The 25,682-nt window shown below is 34.7% G+C and overlaps 1 protein-coding gene across 5 annotated transcripts in view; it reads right to left on the reverse strand.

Moving 5' to 3' along the window:
* Positions 1-11,865, reverse strand: part of LOC131160527 (ultraviolet-B receptor UVR8) — a 39,190-nt gene extending 27,325 nt beyond the window's left edge. For 3 of the 5 annotated variants that reach the window (XR_009138081.1, XR_009138080.1, XM_058116313.1), the window contains exons 1-10: positions 11,413-11,856; positions 10,487-10,563; positions 7,275-7,353; positions 5,014-5,073; positions 3,671-3,772; positions 3,449-3,542; positions 3,220-3,262; positions 3,076-3,121; positions 2,941-2,987; positions 2,727-2,829 (exon numbers count right to left, since the gene is read on the reverse strand). Coding sequence is in view for 3 of the 5 variants with exons in the window: in XM_058116313.1 (XP_057972296.1) it covers positions 2,727-2,829; positions 2,941-2,987; positions 3,076-3,121; positions 3,220-3,262; positions 3,449-3,542; positions 3,671-3,772; positions 5,014-5,073; positions 7,275-7,353; positions 10,487-10,563; positions 11,413-11,668 (907 nt within the window). In the remaining 2 variants the exon portion in view is untranslated. Of the gene's footprint in view, positions 1-2,726; positions 2,830-2,940; positions 2,988-3,075; positions 3,122-3,219; positions 3,263-3,448; positions 3,543-3,670; positions 3,773-5,013; positions 5,074-7,274; positions 7,354-10,486; positions 10,564-11,412 lie in introns of all 5 variants that reach the window. The other 2 variants (XM_058116311.1, XM_058116312.1) reach the window with 2 other exon arrangements.
* Positions 11,866-25,682: the final 13,817 nt, after the last annotated feature.

The raw sequence follows: 25,682 nt of genomic DNA on the forward strand, positions 1-25,682 counted from the left end.
TGGTTTGATTTGATTTAACTGAACTGGCTTTAAAAGTTAGCTCACTGAATGCAAGGGCCAGCTTCTTCTGAAGCTTTGACAGTTTGAATGGCATTAAAGTTTCAATAGGGCAGCCAATGACAACATGGCTGCCAGGTAGCCTCAATTAATAGAAACTATGACAATGATAATGTTTCAACCACAGTAAGGACCAGCTTCTCATTTGGTTTTGCACAGCTTGTTAGCTTGGAATATATGGAATCAGCTTTTGGTCTTTTGGGAGAAAATTGGGTTTGTCCAGGGTGGGTGGAGTATTTTCTAGCCACTTTTTCTGGTTTTGGTAAAGGACAGATGTTCATGCTTTGGGGATGTGTGTCGTTTTCTGCAGCTCTGTGGGGTTTATGGGAGAAGATTCATTATTTGGCCTCACTTTGGAGTGCTTCTGCTGGTCATTTTAAAGGAGTGAGGTCTTCCGATATCCTACGGGGTTGGTTCGCTTTGTTAGTCCTTTTCTTTTTAATAGCAAAAGAAAAGCTTTCATTAATATACAACAACATCATCATCAAGCCTCAAGTCTCACTAGGTGGAGTTGGCTAATTGCTATATGAGAAGAATTTTTCTATCAAAAAAAAATACAAGAAGAATTTATGAAAAGGAGAATAAGAATATTGTTAGTCTAATTGTTGAGTTTTGTATTATTGTTTCTTTTTTTACTTTCTTTCTTTTGTTATTGAGGATTAAGAATTCTCCTTTTTGAACATTATTCTTACTCTAATCAATTCATCTCCTTTTGCTATCAAAAAATTAAAAGTAAAAATAAAAAAAATAACCAACTTGCGTGTACCCTTAATGTTGATGAAGACTATGGAGATGAGCTCAACAACAGCTATGCCCTGGGGCTTTCATCCGATGACCAGGAGGCTTAATCAGTCCAGCAGCAATGACGTGGCATGATGTTGAGATGACGAAGCTCTATTAAGTTCAGCTATGACAACAGTGGCTCATGAACAAAGGTTAACAATGTTGCACTGTGGCTAATCAAAGGCAAGATGAAACACAGTTGCTTCAAGACTTTGATAGATCTGCAGCAGGGGATTCAAATAGTGTGGGCTGGGGTTGGCTCACTTAGGGAGTTAGGGTTAGAGGGAATCTGGCAATGTACCACATTTTTTCTTTTCTTTTCTTTTCTTTTTTTTTTTCGGTTGATTCAGATCTGATGTGTGGTTGGAATATTTTTTTTTTTTTTCAAAATATCCTTGTGGCTGGTTGGAAGTGGTGGAGGGACTGGAGAGCTCGGCAACAAAATGGTGATGGTGGTGGAGTCAAAGCCGGCAAAGGCAAGTTAAGTCAAAATCATGAACCCTACGAGTTCTAAGTAGAACCTCACAAACAACCCTCTCAAACACTGGTAACTATGACGATTTGAGTTGAAATCGAATACCCAGTAAAAAATAATGACACTTATGTCCAATGAGAGTCTACTCTGGCACCACTCTGACAACTTAATTCTCCATTCAAATCTCAATTGAAACTAATACATAGGGGCATTTTTTGTAGGCTCACAATTCTTGGAAGATAAGGAAAACGAAAAAAAAAAACACTAATCAAGAAAACCTAAATAAACTAAAGAATTGTGCTATTCATCATGGGGAAGGGGCAGCACAGGTATCACCGCTCACAGGAGACAGAAAGGAGAACAGGTGAGGTACACACAAGGTCTTAAATTTCAATTTCGACTCAAATTTCAAAGCTCCAAATGTACGGAAATTTTGATTTCGATGTCAATTTCGATTTCGATTTGAAAAAATAATGGAAACTAGTAGTAAAGCATGAAATTATTTGTGAAACTTTAGAAATGGTTAACAAACATAATAATATAAGTTTTAAGACTAATATTATTACAAATTAAATACATCTATGTTTTGTATGAAGTGGAAAAGTCGTAAAATAGTATGTGCATCAAACATGCTTGTAAGATAATGTACATTAAACATGTTCAGTTAATGCAAATGAAATTCATAAATCATTTAAAAATTATTTATTATAAAAATATTGATAATTTGTACATGAATGGTTAAATAAAATATTACTATAAGTTTATTTTTTCATATAATTTCAAAAGCACTTGTGATAACCTTTTGTTTCAATAAAATAAATTAAAGAGAAATTTCACTTCACTCTTGATTCCCTCATTTGAATTTCGACAAAATTTCATTGCATAGTTAAAATTTCGAGGTTTCGATAAATTTCAGATGATTCATTGAGATTTCGACGAAAATTATGCAAGACGGAAATTGACTGCCATTTCGATTTCGAGGGTGACGGAAATCGGAAATTTCAACAATTTCGTGGAAATTTAAGACCATGGGTACACACACCCATGATTGCCCCACAATGCTCCTCTCCCACGATGAACAGCATTTTTCTAAACTAAAATGCTAGTTCTTAAACAATTAAACCCTAGAATCATGAAGATATAATTGGAAAATAAAAAAAAAATGAAAATAATATAAAATTAGGAAAGTGAAATATGTATTGATTGCAGGCAGCTACACCACTTAGAAAGCTACGGCATCTTTGAAAAGATACCTTCAGAACTATGCGATGTTCATGACGCAAACTTTTATGCCCCTAGTCTGAGAAGTTTTTCTGCCTTTTCCATTCTATGATATACATTATAACTTTTATATTAAATATGTGCATACCAAATGGAAAAATTCGAGAGAAAAACGAACATTAAGAATTACTTGTTATGATACATGTGTGATAACCACCACATGCAACTTCCTCAGAAAATGGAAATCCTCCAATCATCGATGGCATTGATGCATTACTTCCCTCTCCAAATCCCTAGAATTTTTTTCATTCCAAGAACTATCAATATTCAAATGAATAATCATTTATCAATGACCAAAATGAGCAAATGATCTATAAAAATTGAAAATAAATTCAGGCACTTACAAGTTTATTCACTGTTTTTTCACCAAATATGAAGACAGATCCATTTTCTGCAATTTCAGACGAGACAACTAAATTATATAAATGCTGAAGAGACATGCCTCAGAAAATGATCAACCATAAGAAAGATCAACAAACCGTCAAGGCATGCTGTATGTAGCAACCCAGCAGCAACATTTTTAACCTAAATTTACATACAATTTGATCCCAAAAACACCAGAAGAAAAAATAAGTGAGATATCATTGGGCATATCATTTTGAATAAGTTTGCCAATACAGTACCTTGAATTCCTCAAGTTTTTTTACAAGCCTTGGTGTGTACTCACTGCCAGGAAAAAAATAAAAAATAAAAAAAGGCAGAAATATCCAAAGTCAATGCTAAAGAAAAATTGTGGTAAATTCCAAGAACAAATCAGGAGAGTGATAAAAACATAACTGACAAAAAATATTTGTTCTTCTTAAGTTCTAATATGTTATCTGTCAGTAAAACTGTAAAACCATCAGACACAACCTGCTGCTTTTTAGAAACCCAAAAAAACCCGATTCATGACCATGACCAAGTCTTCCAATTCCTCCTCCCCCCCAACTTAGAACCTTGCCTTCTTCTGGAAAAATAAAAGTAAGCATTGGGATTGATCACTCAATTCCTTGGCACTTATACATTATGATGAATAGCTACAACTTTTTGTGATTAAAAGTTAAAACTAAAGTATATATCATAAGGCAAGAAGACCTGTGATAGCAACTGAGTGCTCTGAACCCAAAGCTGTCATTTTGACAGTGATCCCAATCAAGCAGTCAACTTTACTTGGTACCGGAACCACTTTAGCAGCCTCTACAGATCAGTACAAGCATCATTTTATAGCAAATATCATCATATAATTTCTTAAAATGATAATTTCAACAGCTGGAGGGAAAATAAAGAAAAAATATTATTAAAGTTAAGGATAGAAAAAATATTGTAGGTTGACAGTGAAGACAGTAAAGTTAACAGAGAATACAAGCCACTAAATAGCAGAAAGAAATTCATGTTTCCATCAACATAGGAAAATTTTCAGCTATTGTGATGTTTAGGACTAACATTACAGCTGAAACTTAAAGAAGAAAAAAATTCCTATTGTATAAGGAGAACACTTCAAATTGACAGAAGTCAATTCATGGTACATTCTGTGATGAACACAGCAATGACAGCATTATTTTCTGGACTCTTAATAGTTTAAATGACACCATCTAACACAACAAGTTACATGAATCAAATGGAATCAAAAACATTATATTCTTCACAAGTAATTGAATTAACTTAATTACCAATCTGAAATGAAAAGTATCATTACATGAAATGTAATGTATGTAACTAGTGCAACACTATAATAACAACATTTTACAATGAACAAAATAGTTCAGAGATATATAAAAGTCATGGCGGGTTATATGCTCAGCAAATTCAGAATTCTTTCCTGCACGGACCAAAACAGTACTACTATTAAGGCTTAAGGCATATTGTTAGCTCACAAACTTACATCATAACTTTTTTGGTCAAGTGGTGAGCTAACACTGTATGAGAGCCATGGAAATTAGAGGTCCTAGGCTTAATTCTTGTCACCAGCACTCATCTTCTCTTTATTAAATTATTCCATCTTGAATGTTGTCAATCCCTCTTTCTTATAATAAAAAATATATTATCAGAAATTAGGAAGTACAATACAAGGAAATCAAAATGTCCTCCAAAAAAAAAAAACCAAAACAAAAGAATAGCATTATCAATTACAAAAGAGCTGTCCTCCAATCTCTTCAAATGTTATCATTCCCTCAGTGGATGTTATTCATTATTTGTCGTTAAAATTTACCTATCCAAATGTGACCAGCTCACTCAAATGTGACAGCTATTGTTAAGGTTTCAAACATACATATCACCTAACAGCTTGGGGTCATATGGTTACATACTACAAAAATCTGAATCAGCATGAGTTTCAAAAGGGCACATTTGTATTAAAAAAAATGAAAACATCAAAAAATTCCATCAATTATATGGCTATCTATAACAAAATGAATCAGATGCATTCGCATAATAGTTACTTTTTCCAAGGCCAAGCTGCCCATTTGAGTTCTTTCCCCACATATATAGTTCCCCATCAACTGCGCCAAGATACATGAAGAGCCATAAGAAAAAATCTAGAGAAATAAATTCAAACACTTATGAGCACATAAATGCAACTCAATTGAAGAAAAGAAAATTAAAACGTAGGGAGAGCAATATACATCTCAATAAACCACAATGACGAATTTAAACTAATTCCTTGAATTTAAATTTAATGCAAAATGTATGCATGTAGATCAAATATCTTCCAACTAAAAAAGTGCATGCAAGAAATAAATCAAGGCAAATATTAGTTTCAAGAATAGAAAGATAGGCTATAAGGGTCATGGTTTCCAATGTTTTACAGTTTGTTCTAACCTAAACTTGTCTAAGAAACAAACTCAATGCTATTAGAATCACAAGACTCAAGAAATCACAATGCATATTTGCAATTAAAGACATCAAAGTTATAAATGGCATTTTCAAACAATTTCGTCTTTATCATCTTTTAATCTCCCAGACAAAACTCATAAACCATCAAATTTTCTTTGGTAACCAACATGAGGTGAACAACAACAAAAGCAAAGCTTAAGACCCACAATGTGGGACTAGCAATCTTTTCTATCATTCTGCACAATCTGTACCAACGTCCTCAAAAAGTGGGAGTGTTGTCAATCCTTTCTTACTACTTCTGTCCCAGTTGTTCTATGCCTACCCCTCCTCCTATAGCCTTCAATGTCAACTCAATCTCATTGCAGAATTAGTTGACCTACAATGAATATGCCCAAATTATCTTAACTACACTTCCCTTATCTTCTGCAAGTGCTGCTCCCAGTTTCATATAAATGCATTGAAAGTGCAAATTAACTTTCTCATTTGGACACTTCATCTTAACATTCTCAAGTTAACTACATTCACGTTAACTGCATTGTAAACTGCCAACATTCCAATCGAGACAATGTAGGTGTTTTCTCCCAGCTCATAAGTATTTAGCTATAGAAACTAAATAGGTGCAATTGACAGCTAAATCAAAAGAGGAATTAAAATAGATTTTTTAGGCACATATTGTAGCAAGAAGATCAAATGTGCATAGTTAAACTTTATGTAAAATGTCTCAACATCTCAGGCCACAGTAAATGTGGAGCTGCTTTGTCTAATATTGTTAGGTTACCATTTTACCCAAAAGCTTAAGCTGTTAGGTTATGAACCAACAAAGTATATCAAGCTTTAACATTCTCCCACATGTGCAGCCCGATAACACGTGGAGAGATAAAAACAAGATAAATAAAACCCATTACAAGGAACACAACAATTTTTTAAACACCACACAGTAAAAGCGGACAACAAGAGTAGAACCCAGGACTTCCTAGTAACTAGCTCTAATACCATGTTCGATTACCACTTCAGGTAAAAGCTTAAGCTGTTGGCTTGTGGACCAACAATGTATTTCAAGCTTTAACAAAAATAAAAAAATTTAATGTAATATCTTGTTGAGAGGATTTGACTTGCTACAAGAAAAGAGCCAAAGCTTAACGGTTCACAAAATAACCATAAAACAATAAAACCCAGAGGGGGTTTTGGGGGGAGTGCAAGGGCACTTTTAAATGCTTCCAGAGTAAATAACTAACTACAATCCATTTCCAAAACCCCCTTCTCCCCCCCCCCCCCCCCCCCAGGGAGGAGGAGGGAGAAAAAAGTAAGCAGAAAAAGGAAAAACAGTTTATCCAAATTCTACAACAACAGTTGGGACCCATTCAAATTACCCTATCCTCATGTTCACATAACATACTGAGGGCATCATCACGCTGTATTCAGCTGTCAGGTTTACATTCATCATTTCATCAAAATATTTTCACTAAGTTTTCTTTCTTATAATGCAAAGCAAAAATTTACCAAAGATGAGAAAATGAAAGGGATCTACCGATAAACAAGGAAAAAGGAAAAGAACAGTATAAACTATAAAGACTAATCAACAGGAGATGACCAAAGATAAAAGTAAAGTTGAAAGTACTGGGCAATCAAAACTCAAAAGTAGAAGATTAACATTTTATCCCTAGCATCAAAATGATTCAGAGAAAAGAGAAAAGAATCAGAAGCATAACACTAAGAGGTCAAAGAAAACAGTAAAATTTCAAGGACCAATATCCTCACAGACAGCAAGATCCAATGATATAGTTGTTTTCATGATTTAATGAAACAAGTAAATGATCAATTTTTTCTCTTAGGAATCAAGCATCAAACAGAGGGTCCATTTCCAAACCTGTAACAGCGGAAGAGTGATAATAACCAGCTGAAATTTGAATTATTTCCTTGGAAAGCCCAGAGACTTCCACAGGCTCCTACATATAGGGTAAGTGAAACTTTGTAAAAGGAATTTTCCACAATGTAATATGTACGCATAGATGGGTAAACAACCACAAAGAAATTTCACTTCAGCAATTTTTTTATCACAATAAAATAACATAAAAACACTTCAATAAATGAAAGCACAGCAGTAGAGATGAACAAGATATAATGGGAATAAAAAGTTGATATTCTTGTGTGTTCACATGAACATATGTGTGTTGACCAAAGCAACAACAAATGGCAAAATCCAGTCTACCCATCACAGAGTGATCAGGAACATCAGCACAAGATAAAAGGAGCCCCTTTTGGCAGGGCATGCTTAAATCCAGTTGCATATTTTTACTTGTTGAATTTATACAAGAATTGTGTTGAAATTTTTTGTAAACCAAGCAGAAGGCTTAAACTTAGAATTGACAAATAAGGAAAAAGTTTTTTCACAAAATTAGAGTTGATGAATTTAAGTTGACATTAAAGAAGATGAAAAATGGAAAATCTATAGGACTAGATAGCATCCCAATTGAAGTTAGAAATGCCTGGGTGATAGGGAATTATATGGTTAACTAATTTATGTAACACAGTTATAAAAACTAAGAAAATATCAAACAAGTGAAGGAAATACACTTTTTGTTACCTATATACAAAAATAAAGGAGGTATTCAAAATTGTAACAACTATCTTGGAATTAAACTTATGAGTCGATGTGGGAAAAGGTGACTAAACAAAGACTAGTCTTAGAAAATAAATTTGGTTTTTTATATCTGAGAGATGGACTACACAAGTCATATATCTTTTAAGAAGATTAATAGAAAAGTTTAGGGAAAACAATGGGGGTTGACATATAGTTTTTATTAATTTAGAGAATGTCAACAACAAGGAACCTAGGGGAGTTCTATAGTAGGTTTTATTAATTTAAAAAATAAATAAATAAAAGAAGAAGTATATAGCAAGTATATTGATGTCATTAAGTATATGTATGATATAATCATGACTAGTGTTAGGACTAAATGTGGATAGTCTAGAGAAATTTCATTTACAATAGGTGTACATCAAGGATTTGCTTTGAGCTCTTATCTTTGTGCACTAGTTATGGATGAACTTATTTGGAGTACCCAAAACGAGGTTCCATGTTGAATGTTGATTGCAAAGGATATTGTCTTGATTGTATAACTAGGGATGGAGTAGACTATAAGTCAAAATTATGGAAAGAGCTTTAGAATCTATAGGTTTTAGGATAAGTAGAAATAAGACAAAATATATGAAATGTAATTTTAGTCATGGTAGGAAAAATATTAGAGAAAAGATTAAACATGATGGTCAAAAAACTAATAGCACTACTAGATTTCATTACCTTGGATAAATTATGCAAGCTGAAGGAGAAGTTGAATGACATGTTGGGTGAGTAAAATGGAGAAGTGCTTGGGGGATGTTGTGTAATCATTGAATACCCTTAAAATTAAAAGAACTTATAGTATGGCTGTAAGACCAGCTATACTATATGGATTAAAATATTGGGCAACTAAAAAGCAACATATCCAACAAGTGAAAGTTGCCAAAATGAGAATGCTAAGGTGGATGAGTAGTATAACATTAAAAGATAAAATAAGGAATGAACATATACACAATAAGTTATCCATAGCACCAGTAGACGATAATATAAGGAAAGGGTGTCTTAGATGGCTTGGGCACCTACAATGTAGGCCAAATTGTCCCCCCGAAAGGAGTGAACTAGTTACTTTGAGTGACAACAAACGGGTATGGGTAGACTTAAAGTAACTTGAAATGAGATAATAATGTTAAATGCAGAAATTTACGAAGGCTTTACTTAAGGTTTGGTTTGTTGTTGTTGCTGTGGTGATATAACAATGTTAAATGCAGAAATTTACTAAGGCTTTCGGCTGGGAACAATTTCCTGAACCTTACAACAAGGTGGTCAAGGTAGACATCCATGCTGCAGCTTGTGGTAGTGCATTAAGAGTCATAAGAAGGGCATTTTCTGTACCGACACTTGAGGCTCATATCTTTGTGCTTAAGGCACATGCTTGATGTCAATCTAAGTTTCAAGGGGAAAAGGTTACTCTTTTTCCTTACCACAATCTTAAATTTCCAGAAATTCACCGAAATTTCAGTTTAGATTAGGAGGATTCAAAAGGAAATTGGGTTTTAATTCCATTTTACAAAATATTGACCAAAATCAGGAATTTTGACCAAAATTTTGGAAGTATAGGTGAAATTTCAGAATTTAAAAGAGAAACAGAACAAAAAGGAGAAACTTTTGGTGTCAAAACCAAAATTTCCAACAAGATCGTATTTCTATCAAAACTTCTATAGATTGAAACCCTTGAAATTTTTGTCAAGATTGAAATTCTAGACCTTGTTTGTCACTAGGCACATGTTTGTATAGGCAATGAGATTTGGTAAAGGGATGTATATGGATTTCGGGAGCAGTAGTCTTTTAGACCATTTGGGGTAATAGTCAGGAGGGAATTTGTCCCGTAGGGTAGATTACAGGAAGTAAGTGGAGTTTGTAATATCTCCCACCCCTGACTGCATAGAACCTACCCCAAATATACATAACAGATAAGATGCCGTTGAAATTGGTCACCCTAAGTGGGCAGGAAATTAGATTTAGCAATGGGATGGAGAATCATAGAAGGAAGAAGAAATGGAGAAGGGAGTTAGACATTTAAAGAATTTGAAAATTTTAAGATAAGCATTGAAGATGAGGTTCCTGAACAAGCATTGTTGATTTTTATATTTCTCTTCTTCAATTTTTAATTTTTAATTTTTAGTTTTTAAAAGACTCCTTGTCCTTATCTAGGTTGTACCTTCTAATAATAATTCCTTTTCTATTCAAAATGATCTAAACAAACAGTGTCATACTTCTAATGAAGTGGTTACTATGTCATACTTTAGAAGAAAACATTCATGTAAATGAAATCCCACACTTTAAAAAATACATTCAAGTATCAAAAATGAAAAGCCCTAAATTTTAATATGCACACACACACAGTCTCAAGTATCAATTTCAGACCAACAGCTCAAAATATATTTAATTCTTCTCCATGTCAATAAGACGTCAAAAATATTATTTTAAAAAAGATAAAAAATAAGATAACAACATCATACAGTTGTATAACTTTTTTCATCTGATATGCCGAGCTGCCCAAAATCATTGAGGCCAGTGGAATAAACACGCCCAGTCTCTGCCAAAGAACAATGATTAAGCTGTAAGCCTCAACAAGAAGAATGGCAATTTAAATGATTTTCTTCAGTTGAAGTTGTTGAACAATGTAGATTACACAAAGACAAACATAATTCTTCATAAAAACTAACTAGACAATGCAACAAAAACATGAAGGTTAAGATTTTTAAGATAAATTAGCAAAGGAAGTGCAAACAGAAGAATTAAATCTTCTAGGACAATACAAGTCACAAATAGTATCCAATGATGAAAATTTGATATGTATGGTCTTGACCATATGCCGTATGCTTCACAAATACGACAAGTAATGCTTATACAAGGTAAACATATGTCAAACAGGAACTACTTGATGATATGTACAAAGTGCTGTTCACCAGCAGGTACGCAGAAGCAAACGAGTTCAGGTAGCAGCAAAGCTAGAGCTAGTCAATACAATTTCATAGCCGTAATTGCAACAGTATGGCTCATGCAGTGCCAAGACCGAACTATAAATAAAATGAAAATTTGATTAAAAATCCCCGAGTTATTCAGAAAATTAAAAGTTTAAAACTACTATCAATCCAGAAGCACACTGTTCTCATAAAATTCAACTTAAAATGAACAAATATTTAATATTTAGATGGAAAAAGAGGGGGGGGGGGGGGGGGGAGAGAGAGAGAGAGAGAGAGAGAGAGAAAAGCAACCCAATAATCCAAGGCATCAGTTCGTTGGATTTCTAAAATCAAAATTCACCACCATTTCAGCTCTAAAAAGAAGAAGAGCTTTTTCACAACTAGCCAACCAAAAGCTAATTATAATATCAGATATTGCCGTATCATGCGATCAATCAGGAAAACAGCAAGATAAAAACCTGTAAGAAACAATGTGTGAGCACCGCCGCAAGCAATGGCTCGAAGGCTCTCATCGCCAAATGCAGAGCAAACCGCAGGCCTCCACTGAGACTCCAGACCTCTCAACCCCAATCTCCCGTAATCACCGTTTCCCCACAGCGCTGCAAACGTCTTTCCCGAATGCCGGTTCGATGTCGACCTCCCAAAAAACCGGAACCCTAGTTCAGTTCTGAGAGTGCATTTCTTCAGGAATTGAGCACCAATTCTACTCCACATTTTGATATTGCAAACCGATCATGAAGATGGAGAGAATATTGGATGCTGCGAAGATTTGATGATGATCGTGGTTCAACCGTGAAAGGATTTGATGACTTGGAAGAATGGTTTGGGGAAAATGAACGGAAAAGCAGCTGAAGTGATGGCTCACAACACTGCAACGTCTCTGCTTGCTGAACTGAGAGACTCCAACTTTCAATACCAGCTAGAAGTTGGTGGAATTTTATTTCTTCTCTTTCTCACTCCTCCTCTTTTTTTAAAAAAAAAATATTATAAATAATATTAAATATGTGAATAAAATACAACTGATATTTAAGTATATATATATATATATATATATATATATATATAAAAATTATAAAGTAACAAAAAATTAATATACCTAAGATTTTGACTTGTTGAGTCACTTAAATAGCTCATCTCAAAATATAATCAAATCGAATCATGTTATGAGTGAGTAGTTGAATTAGTTAGTTCTCAAGTTATCTCGATTCATTTATAATTGACTCATATATATCGATTTTCCTTTTCTTTCATTGAGCCAACCCCACAGAGTGCGACTAAGGCTTAGTTTTGTTGTTGTTTGTTGATATATCGATTTTCTCTTTCTTTCATTGATTTTTCACCTCATAGTTTTTATTTTTTACTGTTGTTGTTGTTGTGTATTGATACAATTTTTAGTTGAAGAGAGTAGACAGCCAAGGGAGTTGGAGAAATTATATGAGCGAAGAAAGAGAAAAAGGTGTGATAAGAAAAAAAAAAAAAAAGATGAATTTATAGAGAGCCTCGATGTCTCTTTTTATTCTTGCATCTTAATTCCAGTAAAATTAAATAAAGTTATAACTTTAATCTACACAATAATTTAAATTTCACCTAAATAATTTAGTAGCGGTAGACACAAAAAAGAAAAAGAAAAAGAAAAATTACCTAGAAATTGCTAGGGTATGCAAACTTTGAGTTCAGCTCAACTAACATAATCAACATAAAAACCAATCTCAACCGTTCAATTTTACATAGATGGTTCAAGTTTGAATTGAATGTTTATAATTTTTGGTTCTTCAATTTAGACTTAGTTTTTTCTCTTGAAAAACTAACCAAATTGAAAAATGGATTTTTTTTTTCTTTAAAATTGCCATGAATAAATGAAATATATGTTGTATCTTATTGAGCTCTCCCATTGATGGGGATCAACATGTCATACCCCTTTCTTTTGTTGATTTGGTGACACATGGGTGACCTCCCAATGTCCCCTCCTTTACTGACATAGTAACACGTGGATGACCTCTAGATGTCTACCATCATTAAATTTGTTTTGTAGGAACACATGGGATTAATGGAAAATCATATTTAAAGATCATCTAACTATTTGGATGAAAGACCTGTTTTCGAAGAATTTGTTATTTGTATTGATTTATATTGTGCTTGGATATATTATTTCAAGAATAGTAGGTACTTGAAGACTTTCGGCACGAAAAGACCCCAAGTGAAGTATTGAAGCAAAAAGACCTATATGGGCCCCGCACGAGCTTGTGGGCCCCACATGGCTCCATGGGCCCCGCACGGATTTAGCTTTTCTTTGACTTTTATTTAATGTGTAACATTGCAAGACAACCAAGTTTGCAAGTGTGTGTTTAGTGACTTGTAAGAGTCTACTAAGTTGTGTAGTAGTTAATGTGTCTTGTAAGTTGTCATATTTATTAGCTTGTCTCTCATGCTTGTATAGGGAGTGTTAGCTAATTAAAGTCTTGTTTCCCATGCTAGTTTAGTTAGTTAATGCTTTGTCTTTTCCTTCCCCTTACTCAGTCTATATATGTCTTGAATCATTGTAAGAAAGAAGCAGAGTTTTAATATATTGTATATTGAAGAAATTTCCTTTGTTGAAACTTGTTAGCTTGTCAAATTGTTTCGAATGTGTAGTGTAAGGCTACGTGTTCTCTCCAAAGATCAGGTGGTGAGAGATCACTATCTATCCAGCGACTCCATCTCCATCACCTCCCTCTTACCCCACAAGACCTCTATCCAAATACACCCACAAGGCTAGCACCTTCATATCCCCACATGGCCACCATCACTCCATTGCATTGTTGCGTTCGTTGGTATTTCAAAGCTTGTACAAAGAACTTAAGGTGTGGACTACTTGTGTTGAAAAGCGTCAAAATCATCCAAACAACTCTCTTGGTAATTTCAACACTTATTTGAACCATTATTTTATATTGTAAGCCTTTGTTGGAAATCTGAAATTCCATATTTGATAAGCCCTTTGAATCCATAGATTGCAATATTGATACTTACTAGTTTAAATCAATTGTGGGAATTTTGCTTGCTAACAATAGAACTTAAATTCTTGAAACTTTGAAGAACATCTTTGTTTCATATTACTTGATTCTTTTGTGAAAGAACTCTTGGAACTTATTTCTGAACAGCATCATACACCATTTAAAAATTCAACAACATATGAAAATGAAGCTTGATTTATTGTGTTTATGTTTAGTTAATTGAGTGTATTGAGTGTATGTGCTTGTGAGGGTTGAACCGTAGGACTAGGTCGATCATTCCTTTAATGTCCTGCTTTACTTATCACATAATAAACATAAATAATAATAACATCAACCTGAACCCGTGGGTAGCGGGGATAGCCTGACATAGACAACGGAAACCTAAGCAGCAGTAAAAATAATTTACATCCATCAAACCATTAATTACATAATACCAGAGTCTACTATATTCCCAAAATACAGTATTTGAATACAATCTCCAAAACATCAAAATAGACCTAGGATCTTACAACAAAAGCTCCTGATCCTAGATCAAATCTTACCCTTCTAGCAGGGAAGCTCAACTCACTCAACGGCGGCCACGACCTACCGGTCTCTCATGGTCTTCTGAAAAATTAATTAAGTTCGGGGGTGAGACACAGCTCAGTAAGGGAAAATAAACTAAATGCAGTTGTGTGGCAACATGAATATATATGCTATTATACATATACAATACATTTCATATATCTGTAAACATTCGTCATAACATACTGAATCATCATATACTTTCATATTTTTCTAGTAACTCATATCATTTATAAATTGTCTGTTATATCTGATAATACTGAAAATATACTCAGGATGAATAGCTAGCTGATGTCATGTATTACCTCCCATGACGGATTGTGCAGCCCGAAGGCGGGACCCAATAATGGCTAGCCAACCACTGCTGAGTCAAAAATGTCTATAAGTACGATGGGCCCGCTACACCCTGGTCCGAACTACCAGGTGGAAGTTTACAACTCTACACTGAAAGCCACATCGACTATCCATCTCCCACCCCCTCGTGGGATGGTTAGCGCTAATCTGATCATAGATATCTGATCTATAAGCTACAGTACTGTGCTCCTGAACTGAACCAAACTAACATTCGGGTTCTAATAACATATAATACATGATAATATAGCATCTTTCATAATTTCATAAATACACTCTCGTGCCGAAATCATTTCATAAATATGGCCTCGCGCCAAACATTTCATAAATACGGCCTCGCGCCGAACATTTTATAAATACAGCCTCGCGCTGAACATTTTATAAATACGACCTCGTGCTGAAATCATACGTAAAACATGGCCTTGCACCGAATATCTTATACATATAATTTTGAAAATAAATCAATTATCATGTATTTTCAAAGCTATAATGTACTGCATCATTTCATAATTCCTGTAAACATGCTTTACTCGTAAAATCTTCCATATCATAATACTTTTCATAAAAAATAACATTCATGCCACACAAAACTGGGTAAATCATACATTTCATTCTAAAATCATAATTCCCGTACAATAGCAGTATTTTCCCAAATATGCATTTATTCCATAATATTCAAATATTGTACATATTTTTCATAAAATCTATTTGCTCACAAATAAAAGTAATTTGCATGAAAAATAATTGTTTTAGTTTATTCCCTTACCTGACTACTGAGAAAGCCCCTAAAATATCATAGTCTAACACCCGTAGGGTTTCCTAATCAAAGCCCTAAAAACGACACCCCCTAGAACCAAACATCAGTATTTCTTCGTAAATAACCTTTCTTATAACTACGGAAAGACCAAATTTGGCATAAAAAGTATTACCTCAACTTAGGGACGAATTTCAACTCAGCTCCGCTGACGATCCGCTCTGGCAGATATGGAGAGAACTTCTCCAGGAGCGTTGTAGTGACTTCAGATCATCGAACCGACGAAATCCGGCCCAAAATCGAAGAGAGAAGGAGAGGGAGCCGAAGGGGGGAGAAAAATGGAGTTTTTACGCTGAATTTAATCAAAAATCCGAGTTTTTCACTATTTATAGGGCTAGATTCGTCGATGAGCCATGTCATCTCGTATTTCCTCGTCGACGAGACATGTCACCTCGTCGACGTGGCCTACTGCCTCCTTCTCTTCTTGTTTCCATTCTCCACCCTCTTAATCATTATTTAAATACTATTATTCTTAGGGTCATTACAATTCTCATCCTACATCATTTTTGGTATCAGAGCTTAGGTCAAATTAGGCGAGCCCTCTAAGTCCCAACATCTTCAATTTTCTGCCGCAAAATTGATATGTGATTTTCTCTATCAAAACCTTCCCATATTCAAAAATATTGAACAAAAAACTTGTGGGAAATTCTCTTAACTTTCTTTGATACCAAGATCGCCTTATTTGGAGATCTCTAGAAAAAGTTATGTCCCAAATACTGAAGGTCGTTCATAGGTAAAATTGCACATCCATTAGCAGCTTGCAGTATTTCAATACTATCTGAAACAGTCAACGATTTGGCCCTAACAGTCGACGGTTTTGACCAGAACAGCCCACCTATCTTTTGAGTTTTGGATATCTAGATGTTAGCTTAGGTTTACATTTGAGCCTACTTTGTGTGATCAAACACCATTCCAAAGGACTACCCTAGTGTTGTTCAAGTCCTTCCCCAACCCCTAAGATGTCTACTCAAGTTGGGAATCCTTATCTAGGTCATAGGATTGATAGAAAAAGACCTTCCCTCCCTCCACAAAGGCGAGTGAATCGCCAAGATGACTTTGCTAGGAGACCCCTAGGTCATGAGCCCATACCCAACATTGGGATGATAAGGACTATGACGTTGATAACCTTCACGTTAGGAGATCTTACCGAAGGGACCATCGTGATCCTTACAAGGATTTAATGTGTAATAACTCGGAAAAAAAAAATGAAGAAGATGAAAGCATCTTCAGGAAGCCTTCCTGAAACAACAACGCCTCCCCTTTCTTTGTAATTCTCATGATCTCACTCTCGTCTCCGTCTCCACCTCCCTCTCTCTCTTCAATTTCGTCGGCCTAATGAGCACCGATCGAGAAATGGAAGGTGCTATTGGATTCATAACCCCGAGACCAACATTTCTGCTGGAACGGATTTGTTGTGGGAGCGGCATAGGCACAATTCCTAGGGTAAGTCAACTTTCCCCTAATTTGTCAATTTCTTATTAAATTTGCTATTGAATCAACGATCAGGCACCACCATGGGTTCCTAGTCGTGATCGTCGTCATTTTGACACAAGTAAAGTTCCAATTGGGGTTTTTTAGGCCCCACTCCAAAGCGAGGTGGGATTTGGGAAATTTGGTAATTTGGCTATGTTAGCCCCGTCAGCTACACTATCTTAGTTTATATGTTTTGATGATATTAACCTATTTGTTATTTTTAGTATTTTCCATCCTTGCAGATCTTATCTAGTATAGGTACGAAGTGTCGGATACACAGAGGTACCAAATCAGAAGCAAAGATCGGACCTAGTAGACATCAAATAGAAAAGATTGGAAGGACACTGACTCAGAAACATCAAAGCATATCCAGGAGTTTTTATTGTGTATAAATTAATTGTAATAAGGGTTGTGTGAGTGAGTGCGTATTATAACTCTTGCGGTGTGTGTCTTGCATGAGTAAGAGTTAAGCCGTTGCATAAGCATACTAGGACACATGAGCATATAGGATCTGCACAAAAGTAACAAACTCACAATTCATAGTTTTCAAGGTAAAAACAAAGAGGTTGTCAAAATAATCCTATACTCAATTAAGTTTTCAAAATGGGATAAGTGTTAAGTAATATATGAGTTATAAACATTTTCACAACTTGGTCCCGATTTTACAAAACTAGCTCTACGTCCTAAAGTCCTAAAAGTCAAGCATATTTTCAATAAAGGACATACTAAGCATATAAGATATCGAAACGAGTTTTCAAATATGTTTTCATAAAACAAGATATCTTATATTTATGGGGAAACTCACTTGGACAAGTTTTAATCTTCATTAGACTCAATATATTTCATATAATTTTGTCTAAAAATGTTTTAAGTCATTAAAACGCTTTTTGACAAGAAAAAGCAAAGCAATCGTCACTACCGTAGTGCAACCTTGAGTCCTGAACACCTTTCAGTATTTTGTTCATAACTTTTGACAAAAAAAGTCCAAATGGGAAGATCTTAGTGTCCCTGGAAAGCTAAGACAAAATTCCACAACTTTCATTTTGATGACTTTTTCTTATTCCGGGACCTCGTCGACGAACACGGGGGATTCGTCGACGAATCCAACGGGTAGAATGACGCTAACGGGCGGAAAACGGCTAGTTTGCCAAATAAAATATCTTTTCTTCTCCCCAACGGCTAGTTATTGGCTCCTAAGGCTCTTGGGCTATAAATACAAGCTATTAGACTTGTATTAACATGGTTTTGAGCATTGTTGATCATATTTGTGAAAAATATCATTTTATCTAAAACCTAAGCACTTTACACTTTGTATTTTAGGTATTCTTCACAAGTGCTCAATCCTCTCTTGCTCACTTATCTTGTAAGATTCATTCCTTGAGAGAATAGAGTAAGGATTTGGTTGTGTTTCATATTGGCTCATTTAAGAAGCATTAAATTGTATTTCCAATCTCTTGTAAGATTCTTTGTGAACCATTGTTGTAAGGTTCTTTGTGAACCGAAGCGAAGGCTCTTGGTGAGTGCGGTAGGGGTTTGTTCCCGAGTGTAGGGATTTGTTCTCGAGTTGTAAGACTTCTCCGCTAGTGAAGGAGTATCTTTAGTGGATTGTGGAATCCTTGGCTTGGTGCTAAGGCGTGGATGTAGGCTTGGTGCCGAACCACGTAAAAATACCGGTATTGTTCTTTCTCTCCTTTACACTCTTTATTTTATATCTTGTGCATGATTTATATTTATATTGCGACATAATTTCTTGTATCTTGCCAAGAGTTTTTATTTTGTAGAAAAATACGTATTTCGCGAAAAGAGTCTATTCACCCCCCCTCTAGACTATATACTCCGAGTTGGGACTTCCAACAGGCTATATTTAAGGGTATATTTATTTATTTAGAATTTATGGGTTTAGGAAATATTAAAATAATATTTTATTCAGGATTAATTACATGGAACTAGAATTTTTAATTTCAAAGTTCGGGTGAGTGCCGCAGGCATCTTTTTGGGGTCCCTATTAGCGTAGTTCAAGAAACCAGGTAAGGGGAAAAATATATAGTAAGCCAGAATTTTTATGAATTTAATGAAAAAATAAATTGTATTATATATACATGTATATGTTTCAATATGGGTAAAATGTCAACTGTTTAAATTATATTTTTTCGACTGTAAGGTTATTTATTAGATATGTATATGCGAAAATGAACTGATGAAAGTGGGAAATATTTTCAGGATAATTATGTAAGAAATGAAAGGTATTTTAAGTATATAAACATTAAATGTTGGTTGACTTATTTTACAGGCAATGTATAAATTTTATTGTTAAACTGTGTGACATGAGATTCTGTGCAAATATATGTTAAATGTATTAGATGCAGGTTAAGTAAATAATGCATTGTGAATAAAACATGATATGGACTATGCTGCTTGTGTGTGTTAATGCAACCATGTAAACAGCTGAAAAATGTTGGGTAAACAGTTAAAAAATGTTGGGTAAAACAGTTGAAAGATGTTGGGTAAATGTGTCACAACTAAAAAATATTGGGTAAAACAGCTGAAAGATATTGAGTAAATGTATGACAGCTGAAAAATGCTGAGTAAAATAGTTAAAAGATGCTGGGTAAAACAGTTGAAAGATACTGAATATGAAATGAAATGAAATGAAAAAGGAAATAAATGGAATGAAAATGAAATGTGAAATGTGAACAATGTAAAATGGGAAAGAGTTACTTAAAGTAAAATGAAATGCAATGTTTAAGTTATGAACATGAACGGATGTGTATGATTAAATAATGACAGAAAAGAATAATGTATTATGATATTAGAAGTATTTATGTATGCGGAACATGTTACGTTTGGGCAGGTCGCACTCTTCGCCTGAGGGCTTGCTGAGTAAGGCGAGTGCACTAGTAGTTTCAGGTGTGGCAGTAGCTGCATAACGTACTAGGGCAGAGGGACCCTGCTTGTATGGGCGGGTAGATTTCCCTATCCTTAGGGCCTTTGCCGGTAAGCTATTGTTGAACGATGTGAGTACGAGATCAATTTAACACTTGAGGGCTTACTGAATAAGGTGAGTGCCTTGGTATACTTTATTAGTGACCTTAAGGTTACTTAAATATCAGAGTAGAGGGGTGCTACTTGTATGGACGGGCAATCATCCTTATCCTCGGGTAATCTCGTGGGTTAAATCTTTTGCATGTGTTTGATTAAGATCAAAGAATGGTTTCAAAAATTGTGTTAACGATTTTTAAATGTTAAATATTATGTTGTTATATACCTCATGTTAGCCACACGCTGTGTTTAATATATGCTTTCTTCCCTTACTGAGATGTGTTTCACCCGAATATGAATTTATCTTTTTCAGGATTTCCTCGAGATCGAGCTTTGAGAGCTCGAGGTTTTTATAGCATTATTGGGAAATAGAAAAATAAAATGGTATATTTCTATGTTAACTTTGGGGAATGTAAATATTTATGTTTTATGTCTTTATGTTTTAAGTCAGTTATGAAAGGAATGATTGTGAAAATACTGAAATGTTTTGAGAGTTATGTAAATTTATGAAAATGCAGGTGATGGATGATTTATTATGGATTATAGTTAGAATTAATAAACTCTAGTATTATGTTATATGGAGATTATATTTATGTTTTCCGCTTCGTATATGTTGATTATGGATTATCAGGGATTTTATCAGGTATAACGCGTCGGACCCGGGTTTAAGGGTTTGGGGCGTTACATAATGAGAATAGAAGCACCAACTTATGATGTAATAACCCGAAAAAAAAAAGTTATTAAATATTATTAATTAATTAAAATTATTAATCAATTAATTCGTTAAACATTATTAAATTAATGTATTAAATAAACAAATAAAGGAACTAGAAAAAAAGAAGAAGAAAGAATTAAATTAAATTAAAATTATTTATTAGTAATTAGTTAGTTCAACTTTATTAACTTAAATTAATTAAGTTAAGTAAAATGGTGATTATATATATATAAGTTAAGTTAAAGTAAGTAAAAGAAAAAAAAAGAAAGAAAGATAAAAGGAAAATAAAGGAAGCTTACCTGAAGCTTCCTGCGTCTATCTTCTTCTCTCTGTCTGTTCGTCACCTCTTCGTCTTCGACTCTCTCTCTCTCTCCCCTCATTTTTCGACGGATATTCGACCGATTGGGAAATAGAAGGTGTCGTTGGATTCCTAACTCTACCACCGACATTTCTACTAAAGCAAATTTGTCGTGGGAGCGGCGTAGGCACCACTCCTAGGGAAAGGTATATTTTCCCTAATTTCTCAATTTTCGTTAAATCTGCTATTAAATCGATGATCAGGCACCATCACGGGGACCTAGTCGTGATCGTCATCATTTTAACATAAGTAAATTTTCAATCGAGGGTTTTTAGATCCTACTCCAAAGCGAGAGTGAGATTTGGGAAAATTGGCAAATTGGTTATATTTGAGAGTATAACTATTTATTTGGTATTTAAGAGTTTAGGAAATATTAAAATAATATTTTATTTAGGATTAATTTAATGGAATTAGGATTTTTGATTTAAGGTCCGGGTGAGCGCTGCAGATATTTTTCGGGGTCCTTGTTGGCATAGTTCAAGAAATCAGGTAAGAAGAAATTATATATTACATCAGATTTTATGAAATTAAAGGTAATAATTTATGTTATATTATATATATGTTTTGGTGTGAATTATTAAAATGCCAACCATGTAAAACTATGTTTTCTGAGCTTAGGATTGTCGATATAGTTATGTGTATGTGAAAGTAAACAAATGAAAGTGAAAGGAATTTTCTAAGGAATTAAATAAGAAATGAAATGTATTTACAACGTATAAATGTTAATTATGGGTTGACTTATTTTGTAAGGAATGTATATGAATTTTACTGTTAAATTGTGTGGCATGAGATTCTGTGCAAATATATCTTAAATATATGAGATGCAGGTTAAGTAAGAAAAGTATTGAAAATAAAATATGTTATGGACTATGTTGCTTATGTATGCTAAATGTAACCGTGTAAATGTAAGACAGCTGAAAGATAACCATGTTAGCAGATTCTAGCGCATTTATATGTAGACTAACTGTTAGCAGATTTTAGCGCATTTCTATGTGGACTAACTGATGATGGCTAAAGACCAGCTGTGATACGAAGGAATAAAATGAAAACGTTATGCAATGAAATGACAATGCAATGAAATGAAATGTAAAATGTGAACGATACAAATGGAAAAGAGTCACTTAAAGTGAAATGCAATGCAATGTTAAGCTATGAACATGAATGGATGTGTATGATTAAATAAAGACAGAAAGAATGATGTATTATGATATTAGAAGTATTTATGTACGAAGAACATGCTATGATTTGGGCGGGGCGTATTTTTTGCCTGAGGGCTTGCTGAGAAAGGCGAGTGCACTAGTAGCTTTAGATGTGACAGTAGCCGCATAACGTACTAGGGTAGAGGGAACCTACTGGTATGAGCGGGTAGATTTCCTTATCCTTAGAGCATTTGTCGGTAAATTATTGTTAAACTATGTGAGTACAAGATCAATCTAACACTTGAGAGTTTACTGAGTAAGGTGAGTGCCCTGGTATGCTTTAATTATGATCTTAGGGTTGCCTAGGTATCAGGGTAGAGGGGTGCTACTTGTATGGGCGGGTAATCACCCCTATCATTGGGTAATCTCGTGGGTTAAATATTTGCATGTGATTGTTTAGGTTTAGAAACCAATTTCAATGTTATGATAATGATTTGTAAATGTATTTAAAATGATATCTTTATACCTCATGTTAGCCACACATTGTTTTAATATATATGTTTCTTTCCTTACTGAGATGTGTCTCACCCGAATATGAATTTATCTTTTTCAAGATTTCCTCGAGATTGAGTTTTGAGAGCTCGAGGTTTTTATAGTATTATTGGGAAATAGAAAAAGAAAAGGGTATATTTCTATGTTAATTTTGGGGAATGTAAATATTTATGTTTTATATCTTTATGTTTTAAGGCTGTTGAATAAGGAATGATTGTGAAAATACTGAAATGTTTTTGGGAGTTATGTAGATTTATGGAAATGCTGGTGATAGATGATTTATTATGGATTATAGTTAGAATTAGTAAAATCTGGTATTATGTTATATGGAGATTATGTTTATGTTTTTCGCTGCGTATATCATGAATTATGGATTATCAGGGATTTTATCACGTATAACGCGCCGGAACTGGGTTTAAGGGTTTGGGGTGTTACATATGATGGGCAGATGAACCCTAAAGTTTTCCAAGATTAGTTGACTGGGATGGATTCTTATTTTGATTGGTATAAGATGACTGACCCTCATCAGGTTAAGTTTGCAAAAATAAGGTTAACGGGGCAAGCCAAGCTCCATTGTATGAATGTCAAGAGGTAAGAAGCAAGGTTAAATCATAGACCCATTGAGGATTGGGATCTAATGAAGGATAGTTTAAGGGAGAAGTATGAACCCCTTAGCTATAGAGAGCGTCTTATGGATCAACTTTACAACTTCGCCAGGGTAACATGACTGTTTCAGAATACATGAGTCAATTCGATGAGTTGTTTATAAAATGTGGTGTCTATGAGACTGTTAGCCAATAGATCTCCCGATTTCGCATAGGATTAAAGTTTGAACTAAGGAGAGAATTGTTTCCCCATCACATTGAGTCCCTTGAACAAGCCTATAATCTAGCTCATGATTTTGAGCAAATGAATAAAGGGCCTCTAGTAAAACGGTTTAGCCCCCATTCAAATGAGCCACACTCTCAAAGGGTACAGAGCTATAACAAGTCTCGACCAGTGCAATCAGGTCAAGTCGCCTTCCAAGGGAGCAATCCCATAGTCCAACAACCTATGGAAAAAAGAAAAGCACCCATAACTGGATCCTTTCACCAAAGTTCTGACAATGTAGTGTACTTCAAGTGCCATAAACAAAGACACTTTTCCAAAAAAATGTCCCACCATAAACTTGGTGCTTGATAGGGAAGATGATGAGAAAAATAAGAAAGAAAAGAAAGAAACTAGTGGGAAATCCTTGAATATCATAAGTAAAAAGTTGTGTGAGCAGAAAAGTCAAGATACATAGGTAGTGTTGGAGGTTGTTACTAAGGAGATTGAAATACCCCTTCATGAGAAAGAAACACCATTGGACGTATCATCCTTACCTTCTGAGTTTAAGGATGTCATCTCTAAGCCACCTAGTGAGTCATCTCCCATGAGAGACAATCAACATGCCAATGACCTTGTTTTTTATTCTTCTTTGCCTTATTTACTACATCATAGAGTTAACCAGATAGGACATGATGAGTTGACGAAACAAGAGAATGAACTAAGAGAATATGACTTTATTTAGAAGAGTTTTGGTCCACTTGCCTACCCTACTTTCCCTAATCCCAAGGAAGATAACACTTTGAGCACATGCATTGATAATAGAGCAACCAACAAGATTGTCATCGAGAATAGACTTCTCATAACCATTGTTTCCAATAGAGATGTACAACTCATAGGATACTTCTTGAAAGCCTTGTGGACTATGTTAGGCTCATATGTTAGTGCCTATCATCTGCAGATTGATTGGCAAGTTGAAGTAGTGAATAGGAGCCTTAGGGACCTACTGAGATGTAAGGTAGTTGAGAATATCCTAGCTTGGGATTTATGCCTTCCTATGGCCAATTTTGCATTCAGTAGTTTAGTGAAAAAGACCACATACCTTAGCCCATTTCAAATTGTCACCGGATATAGTCCTAGAAAACATGTAGATCTTATTCCACCACCACTTAAGTTCAAATTGAGTGAGCCAACTTATGCTTTTGCAAAGCATATACACAATCTACACTCTAAAATAAGAATGAAGGTTAATTTGAATATTGAACATTATAAATCTCGTGCTAATATACATTGCATGTTGAAATAATTTTCAAAGAGTGATATGGTTGTAGTCCGTATTCGTCCTAAATAGATTCCTGTTGGAAAGGTGAGGAAGTTACATGCTAACAAGATGGATCATTTCAAAATCTTAAAGAAAACTGGTTTTAATGCTTACAGGCTTAATATTCCTGTTGATTTTAGCATAAGCAATGTTTTTAATGTTGAAAATCTAACCCCATTTCTTGTAGCATCTTCTTTTGTAGAACCTTCAAATTCTAACCTTGCAGGTGACCCCACTCCATTTCCCACTCCTTTTGAACCTGAAAAATCAAAATTTCCTTTGTCTCTACCCTTACCCATGCCTAAGAACCTTGATGCAATCTTGGATGACAAGCCAAAGTTCACACAAGTAGGATCATACCGAAAGTTCTTGGTTAAGTGGAGAGGTAAGCCACTTCCCGAGAGGAGCTCGAATTTTACAGAAGACCTCCTTCGTCTTAACCCGAAGTTGTATTCCTTGTACACCACTTTTAATTCTTTGAAGAAGAATTCTTTTGGGCTTGGGAGAGATGATGGGGATCAACATGCCATACCCCTTTCTTTTGTTGATTTGGTGACACGTGGACGACCTCCCGATGTCCACTCCTTTATTAACATGGTAACACG

The sequence above is a fragment of the Malania oleifera genome, chromosome 7, assembly GCF_029873635.1.
Source record: "Malania oleifera isolate guangnan ecotype guangnan chromosome 7, ASM2987363v1, whole genome shotgun sequence".
Classification (NCBI taxonomy): domain Eukaryota; kingdom Viridiplantae; phylum Streptophyta; class Magnoliopsida; order Santalales; family Ximeniaceae; genus Malania; species Malania oleifera.